Source organism: Colletotrichum phormii, assembly GCF_030913505.1.
Source record: "Colletotrichum phormii strain CBS 102054 chromosome Unknown BDP81scaffold_11, whole genome shotgun sequence".
In the NCBI taxonomy this organism is placed as follows: Eukaryota; Fungi; Ascomycota; class Sordariomycetes; order Glomerellales; family Glomerellaceae; genus Colletotrichum; species Colletotrichum phormii.
In genome coordinates, this window is record NW_026851453.1 from 1356030 (window position 1) to 1370273 (window position 14244).

The 14244-nt window shown below is 51.1% G+C and overlaps 4 protein-coding genes across 4 annotated transcripts; 3 read left to right on the top strand and 1 right to left on the bottom strand.

Moving 5' to 3' along the window:
- Positions 1-205: 205 nt before the first annotated feature.
- BDP81DRAFT_321171 (uncharacterized protein) lies at positions 206-2624 on the top strand (the record flags this gene model as incomplete). The annotated part of the gene is made up of 3 exons (XM_060584589.1): positions 206-427; positions 652-1244; positions 1430-2624. 3 exons carry the CDS (start codon positions 206-208, stop codon positions 2622-2624), a joined length of 2010 nt encoding a protein of 669 aa, XP_060444936.1.
- Positions 2625-3695: 1071 nt separating this feature from the next.
- Positions 3696-4958, top strand: BDP81DRAFT_472181 (late sexual development protein; the record flags this gene model as incomplete). The annotated part of the gene is made up of 2 exons (XM_060594604.1): positions 3696-4031; positions 4119-4958. The coding sequence occupies 2 exons, from the start codon at positions 3696-3698 to the stop codon at positions 4863-4865; spliced, it is 1083 nt and encodes a 360-aa protein (XP_060444937.1). The 3' UTR covers positions 4866-4958.
- Positions 4959-8336: 3378 nt separating this feature from the next.
- On the bottom strand, positions 8337-10421 carry BDP81DRAFT_450232 (uncharacterized protein; the record flags this gene model as incomplete). Its single annotated transcript, XM_060592499.1, has 4 exons — positions 8337-9127; positions 9405-9535; positions 9755-9986; positions 10064-10421. The coding sequence occupies 4 exons, from the start codon at positions 10419-10421 to the stop codon at positions 8337-8339; spliced, it is 1512 nt and encodes a 503-aa protein (XP_060444938.1).
- Positions 10422-12474: 2053 nt separating this feature from the next.
- BDP81DRAFT_320942 (uncharacterized protein) lies at positions 12475-14244 on the top strand (the record flags this gene model as incomplete). The annotated part of the gene is made up of 3 exons (XM_060584568.1): positions 12475-12831; positions 12885-13060; positions 13125-14244. 3 exons carry the CDS (start codon positions 12475-12477, stop codon positions 14242-14244), a joined length of 1653 nt encoding a protein of 550 aa, XP_060444939.1.

Here is a 14244-nt window from a genome sequence, read left to right on the forward strand (position 1 = left end):
CGATATTTCTTTCCCGTTGAGGAGCCCTATCCGTAGTGTCCGGTGGCACGGTGAACGAAAGAAACTTATCCAACGTTTCTTGAATGTCGGAAGTCCGCCGGCTACGTTGAATATTTGAACTTTACTACTCTGTTGGGGCCAAGCTACAGACGTTGCGCCGTTTCGACCCTAAGTCTTTCCAATCCCAAAACGGAGACCCCAAAACATGGACACCGTTGAAGAAGAAGAGGCACACCATCCCGCGGTGAGGGAACTGTTCGAGAGTCGGTCAGAAATGCACCCCGCATTGAGCGAGTCGCACGAACCGGGCGCAAATATCTGGCAGCCACTGTGGGACTGGGTGTTCATGAACGACATCTTTCAATGCTGGCAACGGGATGACAACAAGTGGATGCTGCGCTGTGTCGGTAGACCAGGGTCAGGCAAGGTGCGTACAAGTCGTTTTTTGGTTTTACCTTTTCCCTGGCATTTTCCTTTGCATTTCTTTCCTTTGTTTTGCAGGTTGCAGTTTGCAGTTTGCATGAGGGTCATGGGCCTCGAGATCGTCCCATGGGTTGATCGGATGCCAAGACGCTGGTTGGCGATGCATCACGCTGATAGAATTCATGCGCTGATTACCTACTTGCTGACTTACAACTCGTCCCATTTCAGACGACCTTGTCTGCGCTGGTGACTAAGAGGCTGAGAGAACAATACCATTGGGAGAGGGAAGCGGTCGCCTCAGTCTTTGTGCGGGCGGACGTGGCCTCGGGCGGTACCGCCTTTGTGGAAGACGTTCTGACGAGTATATTCCACCAACTGTGCGTCAACCACACAGAGGTCGACGAGGACGAAGCGTACGTCGCAAAGTATCGACTTTACCTCGACGCTAGGAAGCACGGCCATCGCGACATCTTCCGGATCAAGCTTATGCGAGAGACGCTACAGTCACGACTTGGCATGCTCGATCACGCGTTCCTTGTCGTCGACGACTTTGACAGGTGTAGTCCGGCCGTCGACCTGTTCCTTGAGAATGAGCTGGCCATCTTGGCGAACGACTCAGAGCTCAAGGTGCTCATCACCTCCCGCGTCTCATGTCTGAAGACAATACCTACTTGGCAGTATTGCGATTCTTGCGAAGACAAGGCGACGAAGTTTCTTCATGTCTATTGGCGATGTGAGAATTGCAAAACGAGAAAGGTGAAACTGGATTCACACATCCTCTGCCAAGAATGCAGAGACAATGGCAAGACATGCATCAACTGGTGAGTTTACCATGGCCGTGCCAAACTAAACACTGTCTTTGCATACTTCACCCATTGTTATGTTGCTTTTTCACTTCATGAAATGAACCTTTTTCCATTGCGGGAAGACGTGCGTGTCTCGTCGAACCAAGTTGGAGTTGAGACTCTCGAGTCGAATAAGGCTGACATCCGAGGCGAATGCGAAGCGGAGACGCCGCAGACTTCGTCCAACCTTTTGATCATATTGAGCTTGAAGTCGACTTCGATTCCGCCATGGAATCGGCCGCACGATTCATCGATTGGGACCTGGAAACGGAGCACGGAGACCTTGGCCTGGGCAGCCGCAGCAACAGCAGCCGGGAGAACAACCCAGACGAGCTACCACCACTCTCCGCCTTTGGCAGACGGCTGGCTGACCCCCGAAACCATGAAGCCTTTGCCGACTTGCGAGACCAAATTAAAAATCAGGCCCGCGGTAACATCGGTCTAGCTCGTCTGCGACTGGACGGCCTGCACCCAACCCAATCCCTCGACGCCGTTGCTGTCCAGGCAGATAAACTGCCTGCGAATATCGTCTCGTTCTTTGACGCCGGCATTCGACGCATCGAGGAGCGACCGCCTGCACAACGAGACCTCGGCTTGAAGGCGATTGCCGCCGTCGCGCATTATGATTTTCTGGAAGGTGGTGTGGCGTATGAGATTGTAGAGAAAGTCCTTCATCGAGCTGCCAAGGCCTCCGCTCGAGCTTCCGCCAAGAGAGCAAATTCAACTCCGACGGTATCATCGTCAATGAGGTCTAACAAGACTTTGGCGGCAACCAAGAGGCCAGAAGCAACAACATGGGTTCATGTGCCTCATCGCAGCCTCGAAGAGATGTTGCACGCAACGCGTGGGTTCCTGGAGTTCGGCAACCAGGAACACCGGCCACTGCGGGCCTATTGTGAGGCCTTCCACACGTACGCGCAGGAAGACTACAATGAGTCGCTCGTATGGGCGCACGCGCAGCTCGACTTTGAAGGAGAGGGCTTGGCGGAGTTCGGCAACAAAGGGATGAGGCGCTCGCGGACGGGCGTCGCGCATTTTGTGGAGAAGAGGGACCAAGCGATGACGCCGGGACCTTTGCATCAGGAACCACCACCAATCTGGACTGATAGAGAGATGGGTGAAGGAAGAGGAGGGGGAGCTAGTCTTGTTGGTGGTGGCTCGGGTGCGAGCCGTGGTAACGCTCCAGATGCTACCGTTACTGCCGCCGCCGCTTCTGACGGCTCGGGAGCGCATGGGGAGACCCCGTTTCGTTCTGCTGCGGCTATGGCTGCTGCTAAGCGGAAAATGGTCAAGGCCTCCGACTTTGAGCGTGACCAGACCTTCAAAATGGCAAGTAGAGGTACGAGCTGGGCCTGATTCAGACACAGATACGTTCGACGTTTACCTTAATCGATGTCTGGTGTGACTCCATACGGGGACTGGGGTTTCGGTTCGGGAGTGACATACCGCAAACGTTGGTCCATGTTACCCGATTAGGGCAGCGAAGAGAAACACGTTGGGAGGCTTGGAGGGCGACAGCGTTTGACGTACGTATGGACACGTTTCCGACAGGGACGGCGAAATTCGAATACAGCGCCCAGAAGAGAAAAGCTTGAGCACGTGTCAGGTTCGTTCAATCAAGAGTGAAGGCCACTGACTGGTGGTGGACCGCGGGGAAAAGATAAGTGAGAGATTGCGAGAGACAGATGAGTGAGAAGAATGATGTCTTGTTTGAGGGCTGGGCTGGGCTGACAAGGCGTTGAAGGTTCGCCTAGGAGCTGGTATCGTCCCTGTTGATTCCCTGTCTTCGTAGACGATCCTTCGAAATCGAAGACCCAACAGTCTGTCTGTTCCCAGAGATGTCATCCAACTACCCCCCCCTGTAACATGCCAGTTTGAGCAAGTTGAGGGGTGCAACTTCGTTCCGAAACCAGCCCTACCTGTGGTTTTCTACCTATGGTGCCGTAGGTGCCTTGGTGTGGCCCATTTCTGTCGGCCCAGGATCTTTCCGTAGGAGCGCTTGGGTATTCCCCTCCAAAAAATCTGATGTGCCTGTGTGTAAGTGTGTGGTTGGTGTGTCGCGATGTATGTACCTACGTCGTGGAAGAAGAGTATTATGTGCGGTCCTCGTCTCTGCCCACCCACGAGAGTTGCAGGTCCACGTGCGCCAAGCAACAAACAGGTTTCAAGATTATGTATCGAAACAAACTCCTCGAGAGTATAATAGTTCGTCCCGGTCGCCCCAACCATGTCACTGTAGCTCTTGTATTTCGTGCCAAGTTGATCTGTTTCGTTTTGACCCGCCTACTTTAATTCGCTTCCCCTGTCTATCGTTCACCTCTTTTTCTTCGTGTAAATTATTGGATATTCAACACACCTTTTCCGACTCTGAAGGATATTTCTCTGTACAACTTTGAACTTGGTGGTACGCAAAAAGAACTCGTCAACATGCAGCTCTCCACAACTCTCGCGGCCGCCGCGGTGATGCTCGCCGGCTTCTCGGCATCGGCCCCACTCGAACGCCGGGCCTTCAGTGCCGAACTCCCGATCAGCCCGGAGCAGATCAAAGTCGTGGAGGAAACAGCGCGAGGATCGCTCCCCAACTCTGCACCGCCGCCCAAGTTGGAGCCAAGCAGTTTGACGGCTTTCCAGCTCATTCAGTTCAACGAACAATTCGAGGTCGCCTTCTTCTCATCCATGCTGGAAAACGTCACCAATGGAGGACCTGGTTGGGAAACGACCGAGAAAGATAAGATGGTCGACGCGCTGAAGGTTATCGTTGCTGTAAGTTTCTCTCACCTTCGGTCAGCGAAGTAGCAAAAAGAAGGTTGTCATCGGGATTCGTGAACCTGGCACTGACAGCTATGACAGCAAGAAAAGCTCCATGCGCTCGACGCTAAAGGTGTCTTGGACCACTTCAATGCTTTTTCACCGCCGCCTTGCAAGTATCAGTTCCCGACCAACGACTTGAAATCGGCCGTGGCCCTCGCCGAAACCTTTACCTCTGTTGTTCTCGGCACTCTGCAAGATGCGAACCAGCTTTTGGCAAAGAATGGCGACGCCGGTCCCGTCCGAGCCGTTAGTGCCGTCATCGGCCAAGAGGGTGAGCAGAATGGATTCTATCGCAGCATCCTCTCGCGCCCGCCGTCGTCGCAGCCCTTCCTCACGACTTCTATCGCGCCATTTGCCTTCTCTGCGCTGCAATCTTTCGTTGTCAAGGACTCTTGCCCGTTCAAGATGAACCAGATCGACATTCCCCTCTTTGCTCCGTTGAATGTCATGCAAATGGCAGGAGGAGAGATCGAGGCCAAGAACCAAATGCTCAACTTTGAAGTCGACTTGCGGGAAATCGTCACGGCCGGCCGCTTCCTCGGCAAGGACAAGGCACCTTTGTTCGTCACCTACCTTAGCGGACTCAACGTTCCTCTGAGCGTGCCTGTCTCCAACCCGCAGTGGGACGGCGCGAGGATCGCCTTCCAAGCCGAGTTCCCCTTCGATAAGAAAAGCATGTTCGGTCTGTCTATCGCTGCACTTACGTACGAGGGCAAGTTCACCAACCCCGACGACATTCCGAAGGCGACCCTGGCAGGTCCCGGATTGATCCAGGTTAACAAATGAGAGGGTGCAACCTTTAGGATTGTAATTGTACAAATGGTGTGGCATGTTGGCAAGCGTCGTGTAGAAGATCTGGAAGATATCCCAAGCCAAGGCGTTTCTGGCGTTCAAATAATACAGCATAGACTAGCAATTTCACTTCTAAGCGTCTATTCAAGTTCGCATTTCATGAATGTGCGTTGACTATCCGCTTCTCTACGTCCCAACAACAAAACAATCAGCAAGGCTAAAGTAGCACAACACAACCTCACATCTCCTACTTTGAGTCAATGACGCACTTACAATAAGATCTCGTGCAATGGCAGTCTTTTTTGGGGCCTAACGGTGTTGCTTGACAATTCGCCAAGTCAAACAACGACTTGTCCGTCTTGTCTGCACCCCTCAATCCTAATCTAAGCTGATAGCGTCATGACAATAGCTATCACTTGTGAGCTCCACTATCAAGCACCTCTAATGACCGTACCTGCTTCTTCTCGGCTTCTTCAGATAAGAACGGGAAGTCTCGTATACCAGCCGATGACGCTAGTATGAAGTGTTGGAGAACATCAGACGATGAGTCCCTTACCGAGCACAGAATGGCCTTCCGACCTCTCGACGCCAGAGGGGGGAAAATCCCCGGCCCGATTGGGAAATCCTTCGCAACTACTTGGGCCATTTCCCATTGGCAACGAATACTAGCAGCTTCAAATCTCAAGCAACTAATCAGTGCGGGAAACCCCGTGTATGTCATTGTTCTCACATCTCTGTTCAGCAGGGTAGACGTCGCGCATGTGGTGTAGATCACTCCGAGGCAGACATGATCTCAACGATCCATTAAGACAATCACTAAGATCGCCAGAAACTTGTGTGTGCACCCAACGGCAACGAGAGACAGAACGCGATAGCGATTCCTTGTCGTGCCCCCCTTCTGTCCTCGGGGCCGTGACCCTGTGCACAGAGGAGGCCCTGTCACACGCTTCGTCTCAGACCACTGCCAACACTTCGGATTCAAGGGTTGCCCTTTTGACAGTTCGGACGTTTGCCTATCGTGTTGCAGTCGATGCAGTGCCACGACACAGGATAGCCCGGCACGGCTGGCGGATAAGCTCACCAGGGGTTCGGTACACCATGGTCCCGAACAGGAAAATCCGACTTGTGGGTTGCGCTCAAATACCCCAGAAGCTTAGATCTGTGACGAAAGGACTAGAATTTGCTGATCGGACTGCATGACTGACGGCAGTTTTCCCGACGTAGGTATGTCGGCTGATCAGTTGGCAGTTACTGTTGTTGGTCTCCATTCCGTCACTATCCGGGGCCGCTCCCAGCCCGCCGGTGTGCTCAGCCAACCATCTGTCACGGAATGCGAGGAAGAGGAATTGGAATGATTGATCATCGGGTGATTTATCAGTTGGAAGTTGAGAAGGAGGAGGGGAAGAACCGATGCGATCGCCGAAAGAGTAAACAAGGTGGGGGTGGTCGACTTTAGCCTCGGGTCGATGGCAGGCTGAAGAAACATGTGTCCCTTACTGAGTTGCCGAATCCCGGGATCAATGAGTGAACGCTCTCCAATGGTCAAGATTCCGAATATCCAATCCGGAGTAAGTTCCTGTCTGGAGGGTGTCCAAGGAAGCTTCGATCAACCGACGGGCCATGGAACGGCGATTCGTGACTTACCCCTGGGCCGAGTCATTCTTCCCGGAACTCCACGTCGGAGCGTTACCTCGCAACAGCGGTCAAATCTGCTTGGCAGTAAGCTTATTTGCTCTCAAGTGGGGGACTTGCAATGACTAAGGAACTCTGGCTTCTTTTTCTCGCGGTCTAGGCCGGCAGATCACTGCTTGTTTCCGATAACTCAGGGATAGAGCAAAGCCAGTAGTCGGTCATAGTTGTGAGATTGGTTTCGTTTTGTGACAGAGGCACGTGAGGCTCCAGCTCTGTCGGCGACTGTGCGGCTGGAATTTTTGGTTCCATAGAATGTGTGGTATGCCAGAAGAAACAATGGCTAGTTATGAATCTATCTGCTTGCAATCCTATTCGTCAGGGTAGTCCCAACGATGCGCCGTTGTATTCGGGTTACATATCAAGTCAGTACTTATGCTGTCAAATAGGGATGTGACGCAGGGTGGAAGCTTGAGTTTTTTTATTGAAAGTAGGTTCAGTCAACAATCACCTAATTCACAGCATCTACTCAATTATTACCGACTTGAAGTCTATCAACCAATGATCCTTGCATTTCTGGCATGGCTCACAAGGCAGAAACTTTGCCCCCGCGATCTGGGGTTTATCGAACGCTGCCTCTCTTTTAGCCCAAGACATACACAGTTAGGGATTTCAAAGTGCTACGAGTACACGGAAATGGAGATATCATTGACCTTGTAGCACCGGATATCCGGCCTATGTTGCTACGTGTAGTATTGGTGTCTTTCTTAGTTACCGAGGTGAGCCATGGCGTTCCAAAGGCATCCACTGGATGAAATTTGTGATTACTTTCTCAGGGAAAAGCTGAAAGTAGACATATTATCTTGCTTAGGCGTTCAAACTCTTGCAGCCCTAGACCCCTTGTCACGTTGGCTTCAGACAATACTGCGCTATCGGGTCAGAGGTGTAATGGAAAGTTGAACGCAGTATTCTCTGAGAACAAGACTATATAAAATTAGTCACACAACGTTTGTCGAATGGTGTCTCCGTAACAGGCCTGATCACGATTGCCTTTGATGCAGTATTGGTATTCGGAGAGCACGGAACACTGGGTTGGCTGCAACGGAATCAATGATAGCAGGAAGTCAACAGTAGAACTCTACCAACAGAAACAAGGCTCCCCCGATAATGACAGAATACCAAGATCATACAGACAATTTCTAAAGGCCGAAGAGGGCATCTATTCTTGCGGCTGAAGCAGGCTTCAAACGAATGGACAAGTAAACGCATAGTGGTTTCGATCCCAGTGCGGTATATTTCAAAACGGCAGCGGTACATGTGGATTGACCTTTGGGCCGCGTACCGTATCTGGGGACAATACATTGTGTTCGATGCCCTTTGTAAGATAATTTTCAGCTTCCAGCAAAATCAGTTGTGGTGAAGAACAGCCAGCAAGATGTTCTGTGATGGTTAGCAGATTATTACTTCACACTACTGCTTCAAGTCCATACTATGGAAGCTTTGCATGTCCCAGTTGATCCTATTGAAAGTGCCATCTAGAAGTCCCGGAGTCCGGGACGCATTATTGAAGAAGGCCCCAAACATTTCTACTTCAGATCAACCTTCAAATCATAGTGATTTGGGTCAATCCTTGATCACTCTCGTGGGCTGACAAGATAGCGTCTATGACATCTTGGGTTTTTTTACCATAGCCTCTCTTCCCTCCAAGTTTCAACCACCCGATCCTGCGATACAAGTTTCCGAGATCGCCAGATCTCTTGAGAATAAGACAAGTAACGTCATTCGTTTTACCAGTCTGGCCTCTTTCAACATCCCTCCATGAAACCTCCTGATTTCTCACGGGCAGAATGACGTCTCGCCGCTTTTATTCAGACTGTCTTCAACTGCGTTAAAGTAAGGCCACGTCGTGAATGGAGGAAATACTTTGTCTGTAGGGTCAAAATGAATACACCCATTCTCTGCAGGTGAAGATTTCCGCTTATAGGTAGTAGAGTACACCTTCGGCCGTACCGTTATGCTACCACCGGTTATATTGACCATGTCGTCTCCCTCATTTGTCGTTATCACACTTGCGTCAATAACCTCAGCTAGAAAGTGATTCCCATGACCAGGCAATATTGTCTGTACTGGCCCATCAATAGATACCCAAGACCAAGATGGAGCTCTGTATTTACTCGTGATCCTCGACTTTGGCATCCATGCATACCAATCTAGCTGGTATAGAAGACGTGAGCGCCACAAGCAGGCAAGATAAGTGTCACCTGTGACCTGCCGAAAGAGCTTGGCAATCCCCCCAAGGGCGTAGAGCTTATACTCTATTACCGTGAATTGGCATTGCGAGTAGGTAGTGACGATATCGATCCAAAGATCCAAGGCATCAAAGGACATGAGGCCATTGATCTTGAGCTCATCATCCTTTTCTTGCGACGAAAGGAGGCGCTTGATGCTCTTCGAGGATTTATGAAGTGGGACTCCTTGAGGAAACCCCTCACACCTGTGTTCCTCCAAGCACTCCCACATGATTTGACTTTTTGTAAAGTAAATCTGCCGTGGTGACAAGAAACGCTCCTGGAACACCCATCCCCTGCTGTGCAGAGCACCATCCTGAAGGTGGCGGTCCCAGTATCCTTTATCAAGTATGTAAAATTTCCTAGACTCTTGAGAAGCAAGTGTCGGATTGGAAGCCCAATTCGACCGTGAGTAAGGGTAGAGCAGGGGCCACCTCGAGAGGGTACAATTACACCTTGACGGTCCACCCAACCTCCGGTTGGAATCTCCCTTCTACTCCTTATGTAGAATCAATCAATACAGAGATATTGATACTTCGTCACCCCCAGGACCCTACGGTTCGAACCAACTTCCCTGTGATAGGGATACCAACAGCAAGCTTTGACGTGACGATACCTGGCCGAATGTCCCTTGCTACACGAGATCGAAATAATCCACCGTCGGGGCTGTTCGAAGCGGAGGCTGCAATATTGCAAGCTGCATTGGCATAGACATCTCTCATCGTGAGCGCTTCCTTTTCCCAGTCACTCCGGGAGTTTTTAATAATGCATAGACAGTCTATCCAAAGATACCGAATACCGAGATGATGTGCAACTATAACCAAATCTTGGAAAGTTTGTGGTAGTTCCACAATGGGACTCCCACGACAGAGTAGTTCTAAATTGTGTGTTGACAAAAGCAACTTTTGAGGCTCAATGCCTCACCGGTAGCTCAAGGTCAAATACCGAGGGGAAAATTGACAGTACTTCGGATCTAGATCATCTGACGTGATGACTAGTTTCCAGGTTGTCTCCCCCTTGGAACCAATATCGACGAGGCGGGTTGGCAGCCAATGGAGGACTGAGGTAGGCAGGCGCTTGCATTGATCATGGCCAAGAGAACACGCTTGAAACCAAGAATGAGCAAGTTCAAGAGTTCTTGCTGAACCGGTGCTTCCTTCGATCTTATCAATGGAGAAAAGATATTCGTATTCACTCTCTATTAATACTGTTAGCCAAGGCTTTGTCTTTGACTTTGCCGGATGAAAAGAAATGCCCTTCTGTGGCAAAACATACCTGACGAAGGAATCATCTTGATTCGGAAATCTGTAATACGTTCGCTATGAATTGAGGTAGGATCTCGGTAGATAATATTCACTCTGATCTGGTGGAGTTTGCCCTTGTAATAGTCACTGTCGACCTTGAACGACAATGGCCGCCATAATTGAGTATTTAAGGTCTCCCATCCTTTCCTTTGCAGCTCACTCAAGTTCCACAATTTTGAGCAGATGAAGCAGTCGCCCGACGCTGCCTTTCGAAAACCGTCAAGACTTTGGTCTTGTGGCGTGATGCAACGATTGGAAGCAGAGTCGCTTGACGTTGGCTGAACTACTTGTGTGCAAACAGTGCACAGAAAGACCATTTCCGTAGACATCTTGGAGTTAGAATCAGTTGAATGTTCTGTCGTTAGATGATACGAAGAAAATTGAGAGTTCACATTCATGTTCTATAAGATCTAGTGAAGGGAATTCGTTTCTCGTCAGGCTGCAGGTCAACGAATTTGAGAGAAGCTGACCCCGCTTCCAACATGAATTCATCACATGACTAGATCTCATGTGCTCATCCTCCGATTGGAGTTGTGACGTGCATTAATCCAGGTCAAGTCTATCTGCGAGGACAAGATGATATGCAATCTACCTTACTTACAACCCTTCTCGCGGTTGCGTCTCGATTGAAGCATGCGCAGATGCGTGAGGGTTGAGCCAATGTCGCCAACCAAACTCATACTTCGATATAGCCCCTAGCTCAGTAACGGACCGCGGGGTTTAAAGTCTCCAAACCAATACAAATACGGATTTAAAGAGAAACGCTCCGCAGTTGCTGACATACAATCCGTATCTTATTTGCAAGAATGAAGATAGAGTATCCGTAAGCACAATACAGAACTGATTGATTAATGATTACCATATGCCGGTCCCGTGGGGCAAGCTTTGGACAAGGTTGGCCCTGCCAGCGGCGCGCGCGGGCTGCGAGACACCCGCCTCAATACGGCCCAGCCATTCGGCTCTCTCGTCCGAACGGGGCACTAGCATAGCGGGAGAAGAAACCTTGTCAATCTGTCAGGGCCTGCCACCGCACCTAGGGCTAATTGTTTTGGTGTTGTTCCAGTGGGTGGCATTTGTTGGTACGGCTCCTCTTGGTTGCTGCAGTGCCCGGGTCGCTCACACTGAACTGAAGGTTGTTGGTTCCGGGGCGACAACAGTGCCTTTTCTATTCAGCGGCTGAAGGAGAAAGTTTCAGGAACGGCCAGACACATCATTGGCGTTGGAACGCATCTGCCGTTGTCCCATGTTCAGAGGAATGTTCGAGGGTTGGTTAAGATTAGGAAAGCTTGGAGCATTCTCAGTGCTAGGAACTCAGACTTGCGTGCTGAAAAAATATTTCTGGGGCCAATTTTTCCTGCTGATAGCGGATCTCCCTCAGGCTTCAGGGGAGTTTAGACTTTAGACTCATCGGACAATCGCTAGGATCAAAACCTCAGCTTAAGCCCCATCAGGCAGTTGGATCCATGCGAAAAGTCCCTTGTTTCTCGCCTCCTGGATCTCCCAGAAGAGCAGAGATGTCATCTCGGGCTGTCCGTTTTCGAGATGGCAGGGTTGCCGGCCTGACTCTTAGCCCTGGAACCCCTGAAGCGCATGAATCGTCAATCGCGGCTGTGGTGGAACACTGTTACGGATTCTACCGAGTGCTTGATATTTTTGGCGCATTGTCGCCGGAAGCGCTCTTGATTTACTCAATTCTTAGGCAAGCACTTCTTGGACAGCATCTGTTGTTGTGGAAATGTGCTTTGAGAGTGGCCAGTTCTTGGGGTCTTATACCGCCCATCAAGATCTTGCGTGTCTCAGTTTGCGTGTACAAAATTTCCCTTGAATACCACGGCCTCTTGGAGACGCCTCGGCGTGTCCAGTGGGGGCGCGATATCGACCGACGACATGGCTCCCTCGGTGCAACCGGCCGGCAACAGGCCTGTTGTTTGACGTTCAGGAATTTAGAAGTTAGACTAAGTGGGCTGGATTTGGTCTCCATCTTGGGGTTGTACCCACATTCACCCGGAGAGCTTTAAAGATGTCGCTCCCTGCAGTGTCCTTCGACATTAACCTTGCATTTCTCTGTTCGAGGTGTCTTGTGGTCATTGTCAACTACCGCAGATGCCTTCGCAGGCATTCACTCTCACGTGCACGTGAAGATTGCCTCAACAATTCGTAGGCCAGGCCTCCAAACGGCTCTTACGATGCCTTACCCCTTCAGAAGGGCACAGAGTATGTCGTCCAACATCGGAGTGCCATTTGGAAATCCGTTGCTAACCTCAAGGCAATCCAGCGTTGCCGACTCTGTCAGCCCAAGATGAACTGGAAAACGCCTCGATTCTCCGCAACGATGCCGATAACGGTCACTTTCGCGGCCTGCCTGCAAGCCGACAGTCCAAGATGAAGGTGCTTATGAAGGTTCTCTCACGATGGGCAATCACGATGGTCATCATCATCTCGATCTACGTCGTCATTTGGGCATATTCCAACAAGACGGTTATGACACAAACTACGAAGCGACAGTATAACGCCCTCATCACCGGTCTCTCAATTGCGCTGGGTCTCGCGGTAGCGAGCAGTCTCAACCACATGGTGGCCGAGCTGAGATGGTGGATCTTGAGCCGTCGATACAGGTCGAAGAGGAAGGTGGAATTGATATTGCAAGCCGACAACCTGAAGCACACCATTGCGTTGGCGGCGAGGTCAAAACGATGGTCAATTCATCTTGCTGCTGTTGGATGGCTCATCTTGACGATTGTAAGAGAGCACCAGGCGTCCGATGTGGTGACTTTGCTAACCTGGCCGTGCAGGGCTCTCAAATAGGTCTCGCAGCCATTGGTCTCTGCTACTCGACAGATACAGCCGACAAACGAGCTCTCCTAGTCCCAGGCAACGTCTCTATAGCCAACATGGCATCTATCGAAACGGAACGAGTCGTCAAGTCCAAGACCCAAGCCTTAGGTGCTTTGCAGTACACAGCGAACAGGTCGGTCCCTTCCGCGTTTCTAACGTACCTCATACCGGTGATCTAGCAGCTAACAATCTTCAAGCTACGGAACAATTTCTCTAGCTTACAACACGGCGGATATATCAGCAGCCCCGCCGGCCAGAGCGATCCACGTCCCAAGCGATCCCCTCATGTTCTGCACAGATACGCTGTGCAAATACGTCTTTTACGAAACCTCCACCGCGTCCATCAAGGATCCTGACGCCAACCCAGTCACCGTCGCAACAGACCGGAGCGTCAACGCCACGACTAAATGCACAGCTTGGCCCGTTATAGGCGGCGGCAACGGCACATCTACGAACGTAACGGTAGCACTCGAAAACAACCAGTCATGGGACATCTTCATCCCGAATCGAGGCGGAACCGACCAGACGACTTTCATGACCTACAGCCAATTCGATTGCGGCGAAGGATGCTCCATGGTCATGGCATTCGAGGCATCGGATACCTCACCTTGGTACTACAGCTGCAATGTCACTATGGGTCAAGTCGTGAACGCTACACGTGCCGAGCACCATATCGGTTCCAACCTCACGTCTCTCGCCTCGGCCAGTATCGCACTCCAGGGATACGCCGCTTCGTCTTTTGTCAACGACACCAACTTTCAGTACCAGATGTATCCTTCCGAGTCGGTGTTCGGCACGCCTATGAACGGTACTACCGCGGACATGGAGGCAATGCTGTCGCGGTTTGCTATCGGGGTGGTCGCAATCACCGCCGACAGCAACACAGATCTCGTTATCGAGGGGACCATGCCCATGAAAGGCACGAAGCTCAATGTCTCGCACTGGGGGCTGATCAACATGATATTGATCCTCACGGCGACTCTCCAGCTCATTCTCGGCATCGCGGCTGCATTGGTGGCTAACCGGGTGGTAGTGCCTGATGGCGGTGCGGTGGAGATGGCGCAGGTGATGAGGACGATGGCGATTCGGGATCGCACGACGACTGAACCCAGTGAGAAGGGTTCCACTGGTGAACCACGGTACAAGTCATTATGGATATATCGGGATACGCTGTTGTCCAAGGAAGGAGGGCTGTATGATCTGCATATGGAAGAGCAGCGTTATCATGCGAGGAGTGAGTCTGGAATGATTGAGATGAGCCAGCAACGGCCAGGGACGGGCCGTGAGTCTACTGCACCGTCAACGCCGACGAAATGA